Source organism: Hylobates moloch, unplaced genomic scaffold, assembly GCF_009828535.3.
Source record: "Hylobates moloch isolate HMO894 unplaced genomic scaffold, HMol_V3 SCAFFOLD_69, whole genome shotgun sequence".
NCBI classification, from domain to species: domain Eukaryota; kingdom Metazoa; phylum Chordata; class Mammalia; order Primates; family Hylobatidae; genus Hylobates; species Hylobates moloch.
Window position 1 is genome coordinate 77,784 of NW_026652344.1, and position 11,912 is coordinate 89,695.

An 11,912-nucleotide genomic window follows, 5' to 3' on the forward strand; every position below is an offset into this window, starting at 1 on the left:
AAATCTTTCAAAGTTCACCAGTGATCCACTAATTGCCAAATCCAAAGGGCTGTCTTCAGTTTGCATCCTATTTGACATCTCACAGCATCTTCCACTTCTGACAACTCCCTGCTCCTAAGAAACTCTTCTTTGACTTCAGTGGTTCCATTCACTCCTGGCTCCCCTACTGCCTCAGATCATTCCTTCTTGGTCTCTCAATAGCTCTGGCTTCTACAGTCAATATGGACTTTCCAGTGCTCTTTCCTTAGTCTCCTTTTGATCTGACTTTTCATACTCGCTTAGTGATTGCATTCAGTACCATCATTTCAAGTATTTGTTTCATGCCGTTCACCCTTAAATTTTATTTCAAACTCCAGCCTCTCTTTGCAACTCCAGACTCATTTACAATAGCTCCTGGACCTATTCACTAATGTCCTGTTTATTACCTAGATTTATATGTCCAAGAAAAAAATCCTTGATGTTTTTCTCCATAAATCTATGTTGTACTCTGCTTGATGACATCATCTACTTTATCTCCCAAGCTAGAAGTTTCAATGTTCCCATCCTCTAAACCCCCACAAACCAATACATCAATAAATGCTGAGAAATATCTCAAAATCTGCCTGCTTCCCTATTCTCACTGCCACAATCTCAGATAAAGGCCTGCCCACCACTTACTTGAACTACTGCGGCAGCCTCATCATCTGTCTCCCTACTGTCAGTTTTCTCTACTTGAGTCCGTTTTCTTCACCTGCTCCAGAATGAGTTTCCTAATGACAAAGCTAAGCCTATCACTTCCTGTTTAAAAATCTCTCGTGACTGCCTAAAACAGAATACTATCCAAACCCAAAGTTAGGCATACAAGTACCTTTACATTTAGGCCTGTCTCTCACACCACACACACAAACACACACACACACACACACACACACACACACTCTTTGCCTAACTACACCAACCCACCAATGCCCACTTCCCTCTTGCCACAATGAACTCCTCACTATGGTCAAACCCTGCGAGGACTTATCTGATCCCACCCCCTTTGCAATTTCATAGGCTATTCCCTCCACCTGGAGTCAGGTAAATGCAGCTCAAATGTCACCTGAGTGAAGCTGGCCCCCCCTCCCTTGCCCTAGACTGGCTGTTGCTCTGTTCTCAGTGTAAACTGTTCACATCTGTGTACAGCATGTTTTTTTACACATCTGTGTATTATTATGCATACATCTTCCATTATCTGTGAGAAGCTCCTAGAAGGCAGGGACCATGATTTACACATCTTAGTAAGTACCTAGCTTATTACCTGGTACTCATCATTTTTTGTTTGGTCGGTTGGTTTTGTTTTACATGTATACAATATATTCCATCAGTTATGCACTTGATAACAGAAGGCTATGATACCAGTGCTGGATGTGAGATCATAATGTTGAAAAGCAACAATTCAAATGGATGAACAAAACCAATGGAAACTCATAAACCCAGAGTTTTAAAGCACAGCTCTGGCCTAGATGTACTCCGGGGCCTAAAGACTATATACTGCCCATGTACTCAAACATTTGCCTGAGAACATCTATAGCTAAAGCTAAATAAAAAAGATTCCTCATAATCACTAATTCTCAATAAATCCTTTGACATGGGCAGGAAATGGTAGTGTTTAACATTAGAGGAAACTAAAATTCAACCATTAAATGACTAACTCAAAATCATGAAATCAAGCACAAAGCTCAGATTAACATTCTGAAACCTCTAGCTCTCAGATCCATTATACTGACAATTTACATATAAGTGAGCAATATCTCCAACTAATTAAAAAGTATTTTGAAGGCCGGGCACGGTGGCTCACGCCTGTAATCCCAGCACTTTGGGAAGCTGAGGCAGGCGGATAACTTGAGGTCAGGAGTTCAAGACCAGCCTGGCCAACATGGTGAAACCCCGTCTCTACTAAAAATACCAAAAAAATTAGTTGGGCAAAGTGACACACGCCTGTATTCCCAGCTACTAGGGAGGCTGAGGCAGGAGAATCGCTTGAACCCGGGAGGTGGAGTTTGCAGTGAGCCGAGATGGTGCCACTGCACTCCAACCTGTGTGACACAGCAAAACTCTGTCTCAAAAAAAAAAAAAAAAAAAAAATTTGAAAAGTAGAAAGGCAATTGGAATTGCTATATTGACATGCAATATTGAAGTATACATTTCAAAAAAAAACAAGAATCAAAGTAACATTTGGTAAAAACTAAAAATCTGCTTCTTCTTATCCCTTAATTTTTCTCCAAAAAAATAAAGAAACAGAAAAAGAAACAAAAAAACTAACATTTCAAACCTTCAAGGATTTATTGCTACACAAATTACATCTTATTGGCCAGGTGTGGTGGCTCACGCCTGTAATCCAAACACTTTGGGAGGCCAAGGTGAGTGGATCATTTGAGCCCAGGAGTTCAAGACTAGCCTGAGCAACATAGTGAGACCCTGTCGCTACAAAAAATACAAAAATTAGCCAGGCATGGTGGCATGCATCTGTAGTCCCAGCTACTTGGGAGGCTGAGGTGGGAGGATCACTTGAGCCCAAGAGGTCAAGGCTGCAATGAGCCAAGATCACGCCACTGCACTCCAGCCTGAGCAATAAAGTGAGACCCTGTCTCAAAAAAACTGAAAATGGGCCGGGTGCAGTGGCTCACACCTGTAATCCCAGCACTCTGGGAGGCCGAGGCGGGAGGGTCACCTGAGGTCGGGAGTTCGAGACAAGCCTAGCCAATTAAAAATACAAAAATTAGCCAGGCATGGTGGCAGGCACCTGTAATCCCAGCTACTCAGGAGGCTGAGGCAGGAGAATCGCTTGAACCTGGGAGGCAAAGGTTGTAGTGAGCTGAAATCACACCACTGCACTCCAGCCTGGGTGACAAGAGCAAAGCTCCGTCTCAAAAAAAAAAAAAAAAATTGAAAATGAAAAATAAATAATTTTAAAACAAATTACATCATATTGACAAATTGTATCTCAGTTCCAACTTATCAAAAGTTTCATACCATTTATCAGAATCGAAAATTTAAATTACTAGAATTGAAAAATAGGTAAAGTAACATCTTTGGCTTAGGCTTACAGTAATTATAGTGTGCCTATTAGTTATATAAATTATTTCAAAGGTAACCCAGGTGACGGACGTTGCAGTGAGCTGAGATCGCATCACTGCACTCCAGCCTGGGCCACAGAGCAAGACTGTGTCAAAAAAATAAATAATTTCAAAGGTAAAAAAGTAAATTGGGTGACTCTTGCTTATAGCTACAATCTATATTTGGATCATGTCTTTTATTAAACTCACCCATGTTGTTTTTTTTTAAACTTCTTTTTGGACAGCTACAAAATGGGCTTACCTACCCTAGAGTCAGCAAACATAACCAAGCCACGAGTATTAAAAGGTCTGGGAAAAAAAGGAGTCACAACTGCCAAGCAAAGAATACACTTCATTCATATCACACTCCTTGCCAAACAAAACAAACGTTCTTGGAAGTTGCGTAAAATCTATTTTGTTCAATCAAATCATATTTTAAGTATATTGTGGGTCATTAAAGAAAACTGGAAATGTCGCCAAATTAAAAAGGATTACAGGTGCACGTTTTCTCTGGCTTACACGTGTGGATGTTTTAACAGGAGTCTTCCCTGACCCTACCCGTAGCTCAGTGTGTGCTTTACAAACAAATCTCAGTTTATTTTCTGGCCCGGCCCTATAATTTCCGCACCATTTCCATGGTCATTTCACAGAGGAAGAAGCTGAGGCTTAAGTGAGGTGAAATCACTGTCCTAGGTTCTTAGGGGACAGTGACAGCTGGGCCTGAACACTGCACAAATTATTAATACCATGCATTCCACTAAGCTGCAGCCTGACCACTGTGGAGAGGCTCATGGAATTTAATGTGCCTTTTCTATCTTATTTTGACATCTTAAAATATTAAAGACAAATAAAAATAGCCGTGCAATGATCAGAAAAGCTGTTCACATTTACTTATGTCGTTCTCTTGAACACTTAAAAATAATTAACTCAGAAACACAGGGTAGTATCCTACATGCGGCGGTGCTGGGCTAGGGCCTCTCCAAGAGGCCTATGACTTTCTGCAAACCAACCAGCGCCCTGGTTCTGTCCCCGCAAATCCAGCTGATTGTTCTGAGACTCTTTTCTGCGACGGAATTGAAAACTCCAGCGGTGCCCTTCCTGGCAGTCCCTTCCTCAGCCCGCCGAGGCCCAGGCCCAGGCCGCGCTCCTACCTTATCCAGGACACAGATTCCTCTCCCAGTCGCAAACCCTTGGGTCAGACTCCTGGACCACGTCAGACCGATCAAACCGGCTGATCAAACTTTACTTAGAACTTTCCCAAGCCGTCCCGGCCTGGATCGCGCTCTGCCTGCCGGGGACACCACAGCGGGCAGCGCCGGGACTCCCGGGGCGCACGCCCCCCAGGCCCGGAGAACGGGCCCAGGGCCTGAGGGCGACGCCCCTTCCCGAATGGGCCCGCAAGGGCGGGGCGGCAGCCACCAGCGCAAAATTACACTCAAGAACCCGGTGGGAGGGGCGGGGGAAGGAAATTCGGAAAAAAAAATGAGAACCTGGCACCACCACACGCAAGCTTTCCGCTCGGCTGCTGCCGCCAACGCCGCCGCCGCCCCTGCCAAACGGTTTCAAATCCTTGCGGGCCGCTGGGTCGCCGCCGCCCAACAGCCCGGGGGCGGGGACTTTCGCGCTCGCATTTCCCCGCCCCCTACTCCACCCCCGCAGCCTGCGGTGCGGTTGCCATGGCGACGTTCCCGGCGGCTGCGACCACCGGTGCCCCAGGCTGGGGGCGGAGACTTCCGCGCTGGCATTTCTCCGCCCACAGGCGGCGGCGTCCGCGCCGCCCCGTTGCCATGGCGACGCTCCTGCTGGCCTAGCAGCCGCCAGACTCGCATCCCAGCTTGCGGGGCACTTGGCGGGTCCCCGGTCGAAGCTTCCGGGATAACCTGACAGCAGTTTGAATGCTGCTGCCCTCCCGCATCCCACGCTGAGTCGCTTATGATCACCTTAGGGGCCGTGGCGAAAGAATAGGGGCACAGAAAATGGGGCGGCTGGAGGATGTTCACAGAAGGGGTGATCCGCTATGTGGACAGACATCAGAGTTGAATGAGTCTCAAGTGAAAATTTCCTCACTCTCTGATATATCAAAACCCAAGTCAAATTATTTAAAAGGTTCTTTTTAAAACCTATTCCACTGGAAGTAAACACCAACAGCTCTTCCTTGTGTCAAAGACAAATCATGCTAAGGAAAATAAAGGGTACAGAATGCTTTTAAGAATGTTTAGTTTTCAAAAGCATACTTGAACATGTTTATAACTAGGCAATGATCTATAATCCGGATCATTAGTACTGAGAATCAAGGATGCAAAATCAAGCATGCAATTGCAGGAATTTAACCAGTCAGTTAATACATTCAAGATAGATAAACTGACCTGCCCCGGTGGCTCACGTCTGTAATCCCAGTACTTTGGGAGGCCAAGGCGGGTGGATCAGGAGGTCAGGAGATCGAGACCATCCGGGCTAACTCGGTGAAACCCTGTCTCTCCTAAAAATACAAAGTTAGCCAGGCGTGGTGGCACACACCTGTAATTCCAGTTACTCGGGAGGCTGAGGCAGGAGAATTGCTTGAACCCGGAAAGCAGAGGTTGCAGTGAGCCGAGATTGTGCCACTGCACTCTACCTAGACAATGCAGTAAAATCCCGATCATTATTACAAAAAAAAAAAAAAAAAGAAAGAAAGAAAGATAAACCACCCTACTCCAGCCTCAGGAGGAGGAGGATATTAGTCAAAGGAAACAAAATTTAAGTTAGATGGGAGGAATAAGTCTAAGAGATCTATTGTACAACGTGGTGTGACCATAGTAAATGGTAATGTACTGTGTTCTTGAAAATTGCTAAAAGAGTATATCCTAAGTGTTCTCATCACAAAATTGATAAATATGTGAAGCAACACTTGTTAATTAGCTTGATTTAGTCATTTCACAATGTTGTGCATAATACATATATGCAATTTTTAGAATCATAAACTGCATTGCTGAAAGATATGAAATGAATTTGACAAATGGTGTCTAAATGAATATGAAAAGAAAAATAGAAGATAAATAGAAGATAAATCAAAGAAAAAATGTAACAAGCTCAAGCTCATCTCAGAGGAAATAACTATAGCAGAAAAATATAACTGAAAATGAAAATGTCTTTAAATATTTCCTCTGCTTAGGTGAAAATAAGATGAGTAGATCTCCCTTCCCACTTTTAAGAACAAGCTGATTGTCACTTTTTGCATTTATATATATCATTTTCATTTATATATTTTTCATTCATATACACACATGCAAATAAAAATATTAAGATATGCATATAGAGTTTTATTATTTGTTATGTGTATATAACATGAAAGAGATACCAGCTTGAGCCTGAGCTGTGTTCACCTTAGAACTCAAGCCTACATGTCATGTTTAGATGACTAGTAGGCAAGTTTCACTTGGAAACTCCTTACCTGAGAACCAAGGAACCTCCTAGAAAGTAAGTAATCCTGGCTGCGCACGGTGGCTCATGCCTGTAATCCCAGCACTTTGGAAGGCTGAGGCAGGTGGATCATGAGGTCAGGAGTTCAAGACCAGCCTGGCCAATATGGTGAAACCCCGTCTCTATTAAAAATACAAAAATTAGCAGGCGTGGTGGTGGGACGCCTGTGGTCCCAGCTACTTAAGAGGCTGAGGCAGGAGAATCGCTTGAACCCAGGAGGCGGAGGTTGCAGTGAGCCAAGATCATGCCACTGCACTCTAGCCTGGGTGACAGAGCGAGACTCTATCTCGAAAAAAAAAAAGAAAAAGTAAGTCATCCTAAAGAGACCTGGTTCAATGGCAATATGCAAAATTGAAGGGGAAAGTGATGATATGATGCATGAAACAAAGTATTGGCCATGAGTTGCCCTTCATGTAGCATCTTCCTCTTTGTGTAAGAGAGTGATTCCTAATCCTACAGTGTGAACAACTTCCTTTGGGAATTTTCTTTTTTCTTTTTTTAGAGGCAGAGCCTGGCTCTGTCACCTAGGCTGGAGTGCAGTGGCATAATCATAGCTCACTACAGCCTCCAACTCCTGAGCTCAAGCAATCCTCCGACCTCAGCCTCCCAAGTAGTTCAGTCAGAGACAGAGCACCATGATAGGGTAGTTCCATCATATACAGAGCACCCATGTGACTCACCCTGGGGACCTCTACAAATATTTGGGAAGAAATTGCTGAACTCAGAGCCTATTCAGGAACCTCAAGGATGAAGCCAGATAAATATTCTCTAGTCGGCCAGGCGTGGTGGCTCACACCTGTATCCTAGCAGTTTGGGAGGCCGAGGCGGGTGGATCACGAGGTCAGGAGATCGAGACCCTCCTGGCTAACATGGTGAAACCCCGTCTCTACTAAAAATACAAACAAAAAATTAGAGTCTGTCTCAAAAGAAAAAAAAGGTATATAAATCATGTTTTGGGATAGAGAGGAAATAAAGAAAACACTGTGCTGCGATTATAAAGTCAGTATAGGAAAATATATACAGAACCTTGTTTTATCTTTGATAAAAAGAGAGTGACATTGAAACACTATTTCTATTGAAAATATTGTTTCCTAACAGCTACAAATGACTTAAATGAAAGTAGGTTTGTTTCAAAAACGAATGACATCTCAATTTTTAAAAATCAAATGGTGACATTGTTGATAATGGTAGTATAAAGAGGACCCTAAAAAAATTTTCTTTCCTCTGTGGGAAGATAATTGTGCTATACTTCCCACGTTGAAAGGGATCTGCTTATTTTCAAAATATAAACTTAAGAATTAGTCTAGATGACATTGAACAATGTGAATTCAATTCTCTACAAAAAAATATGAAAATGTGAGCTTTTATTAATTAGAAAGATAATTATTCATCTGTAATTTGAACTAACCTGCATCTTGAAGGATTAAATCTGATGATCTGTATACATTTTTTTTTTTTTTTTTGAGACAGAGTTTTGCTCTTGTTGCCTAGGCTGGTGTGCAGTGGCATGCTTACTGCAAACTCCGCCTCCCAGCTTCAAGCGATTCTCCTACCTCAGCCTCCCCAGTAGCTGGAATTACAGGCATGTGCCACCACACCCAAATAATTTTTTGTATTTTTAGTAGAGACAGGGTTTCTCCATGTTGGTCGGGCTGGTCTCAAACTCCCGACCTCAGGTGATCTGCCCTCCTTGGCCTCCCAAAGTGCTGGGATTACAGGCGTGAGCTACCGTGCCTGGCCAATCTGTGTAATTTAAACTCTTGCTCCATAAAATTAAGGTAACTATAGTAGGAGACCTAGAGATTACCTTTGTTTAAGCCACTGTTACTTGGGTTTTTTGTTTTGCAAAGTCAAATGTAAACCTGAGGGAAGAAGAAGAGCCAGGCCTGATGGAGCCCCAGGGAAATCACTACCGCTGCCAGTGTTTGCAGGTCGCAGGGAGCCAGGCCTGGGCAAGGTGTGTCTCGATGCCAGAGCTGGCAGTACAGAAGGTGGTGGGCCACCCCCGGTGCTGCTCAGCGTGGTGGATCATTTCAACCGAATCGGCAAGGTTGGAAACCAGAAGCGCATTGTTGGTGTGTTTTGGGGGTCATGACAAAAGAAAGCAATTGATGTATCGAACAGTTCTGCAGTTCCTTTTGATGAAGATGACAAAGACAATTCTGTGTGGTTTTTAGATCATGATTATTTGGAAAACATGTGTGGAATGTTTAAGAAAGTCAATGCCAGAAAAAGAATAGTTGGCTGGTACCACACAGGCCAGAATATACACAAGAATGACATTACCATCAATGAACTCATGAAAAGATACTATCGTAACTCAGTATTGATCATTATTGACGTGAATCCAAAGGACCTAGGGCTGCCCACAGAAGCGTACATTTCAGTGGAAGAAGTCCATGATGATGGAACTCCAACCTTGAAAACATTTGAACACGTGACCAGTGAAACTGGAGCAGAGTAAGCTGAGGAAGTTGAAGTTAAACACTTGTTATGAGACATCAAAGACACAACGGTGGGCACTCTGTCCCAGCAGATCACAAACCAGGTCCATGGTTTGAAGGGACTGAACTCCAAGCTTCTGGATATCAGGAGCTACCTGGAAAAAGTAGCCACAGGCAAGCTGCCCATCAACCATCAGATCATCTGCGAGCTGCAGGACGTCTTCAACCTTCTGCCAGACATCAGCCTGCAGGAGCCTGTTAAAGCTTTTTACCCGAGGACCAACGACCAGATGGTGGTAGTGTACTTGGCCTCACTGATCCATTCTGTGGTCACCCTGCACAACCTCAACAACAACAAGATTGCCAACCAGGATGGAGACAAGAAAGAAGGGCAGGAGAAAGAAGAGAGCGAAAAGATAGAAAAGCTGACAAGGGGAAAGATAAAGTTAAGGAAAAGAGTGATGTAAAGAAAGAGGAGAAAAAGTAAAACGTGTATTAAATAGCTTCTTTATGCCTGTAATCCCAACAGTTTGGGAAGCCGAAGAGAGGGGATGACCCAAGGTCGGGAGTTCAAGACCAGCCTGACCAACATGGAGAAACCCCATCTCTACTAAAAATACAAAATTCGCTGGGCATGGTGGCACATGCCTGTAATCCAGCTACCCAGGAGGCTGAGGCAGGAGAATCGCTTGAACCTGGGAGGTGGAGGTTGAAGTGAGCCAAGATCACACCACTGCACTCCAGCCTGGGCAACAAGAGCGAAACTCTGTCTCAAAAAGATAAATAAATAAAATAAAATAATAAAAATAAAAAGTTTTCATGGTTTCAAAGTTTCATTTCCCTTATAAGGAAATTGAAAAATACTGGAAAGTTTAAAGGAGAAAAAAAATTATGTGTAATCCTGCCATTAAGTAATAACTACTATTCACATTTGTATATACTCAAATTTTTATATCTATATTATTATTTTTAATATCTACTTATTATATCATCATGTGGATATGACAATTTTCTTAATTACTCTCCTGTGGTTACCAATTTTTGCCCTTATAAATAATGTTGCAATAAATGCCTTTGAATATATACATCTTAGTTGAAATTTTAGCTCTCTCCATAAAAGATATTCTTATGGGCATTATAAAAGCATTAAGGCTTTTGATCAGTACCGCCAAATCGCTCACTGGAAGTATTTTGCAAATCTGCAACTTCACTCAATGGTCTGTGCAAATGACTGTCTCACATTAATGGTTTTTCAGATCTGTGCTAATCGTATGTAAAAAAAAGAAAAAAAAAAGCATCTCTTTTTACTTTGCATTTTTCACTATTAGAGAAGTTGGAATATTTAAATATCTCTATTAGTCTTTTATTCTTCTGCAAAGTATCTCTTTTGTCCTTTATCTATTTTTGTGGAATTTTTTATATAGTTATATAGATATATTAGATAAGTATCTTCCATATTTTTAATTTGTTGTTTCAAAATTAGCAATATGCATAAGCTAACATTCAAAGCAATCAAATTTCCATGATTCACCATTTTGCATTATTAAGATACTCTGTATCATTAGAGTGAAAAATGTAAATGACTTTTAGCTATCTAGATGGAAAACAATTTGTAAATACCAAGAATTGTAATTATTACATAAACACATTAGAGACAAATATGAAAACAATCCTGTACCTGGTAAATTCCTTAAATTTAATGGTAAGTAATGCAGAACTTTCTATTTACAGACCACAGAAGTATAGATTATACTACAAATGAACGCATTATGGGCCGGGCGCAGCAGCTCAGGCCTGTAATCCAACACGGTGGGAGGCCGAGGCAGGCAGATTACTTGAGCCCAGGAGTTTCAGACCAGCCTAGGCAACACAGCGAGACCCTGTCTCTATTTTTTTAGTTAAATAAATAAATAAATACAGCATAAAGATTGCAGAAACTAAGAATGACGAGGCATATTTTCTTTTCTTCACTACTAAGAAAAGAGTCACTGCCTTTAACATAGTGACTTTGGATTTCTTCCTTATGCTAGAACTAAGCAATATTCAACATTTCATTCCTCCTTCTGCTGCTTATTCTATCTTAGCCTCTTGGGGCAATTCATGCTATAGGATATTAACAGAGATAAACTGGCTACTCTTTCTCCCTTCCCTTCAGTGATATACATATTGCCATAATGCCCTAGCCAGTATCCATAAAAACTAGCAACCTAGGATATTTCCTAGCCTTGCATATACAACAATCTTTTCTACCAACTTGTTTCAGGAGTAGGCTGTAAAACGCCAACTTTAGAATGCAAATATTTCCAAGAAGCCACTGGGAAAAATTGTAGCTTAACTAGCAGTATAAAAATGGTACGAAAGATATCATTCTGAAGTTTGGATATCTGGTTCTGTCACTTATTAGCTTTGTGACCTGGGTAAACTAAGTCACATAATCTTCCTGAGCTTCAGTTTATTTATTTTCCTTATGGGATGATTGGGGAGATTGAATTAACAGAAGTGAGATATACAGAAAAAATGTACCCAGTGCCTGACACAGGAGACTTCAATATGAGGGCTTCTTTTCTTTCCCAACTGTTTTGCCAGCACTTTGGAAAGAAATAGATGCCACTAGGAGGCAGCAATAGCACACAAAGAACTAATTATCATGTGCACGTGCATGCGCAGACACACACACACACACACACACACACACACACACACACACTCTCACATGCATACGCATGGGCACATACACAAAGCACATTCAAACCACATACACAAATCCACATGCATGCCACACATACCACATATATACTCACTCACACAAAAGGGACAAATATGCTCACACATTTGTACAGCAACCACATACACACTCTCACCCACAAACAGGCATACTGGCACACACATGCACATAGCTCAAGCTGTTTTCTTTCCTTTTCTTTCTTTCTTT

The 11,912-nt window shown here is 42.1% G+C and overlaps 1 protein-coding gene and 1 pseudogene across 1 annotated transcript in view; one reads left to right on the forward strand and one right to left on the reverse strand.

Moving 5' to 3' along the window:
• The window catches only part of LOC131382575 (centrosomal protein of 112 kDa-like), a 69,205-nt gene extending 62,741 nt beyond the window's left edge, over positions 1-6,464 (reverse strand). The window contains exons 1-2 of the mRNA XM_058434863.1: positions 6,458-6,464; positions 4,568-5,017 (exon numbers count right to left, since the gene is read on the reverse strand). Of these exons, the coding sequence (XP_058290846.1) occupies positions 4,568-5,017; positions 6,458-6,464 (457 nt within the window). The remainder of the gene's footprint in view (positions 1-4,567; positions 5,018-6,457) is intronic.
• Positions 6,465-8,503: 2,039 nt separating this feature from the next.
• Positions 8,504-9,467, forward strand: LOC116463816 (26S proteasome non-ATPase regulatory subunit 7-like; annotated as a pseudogene).
• Positions 9,468-11,912: the final 2,445 nt, after the last annotated feature.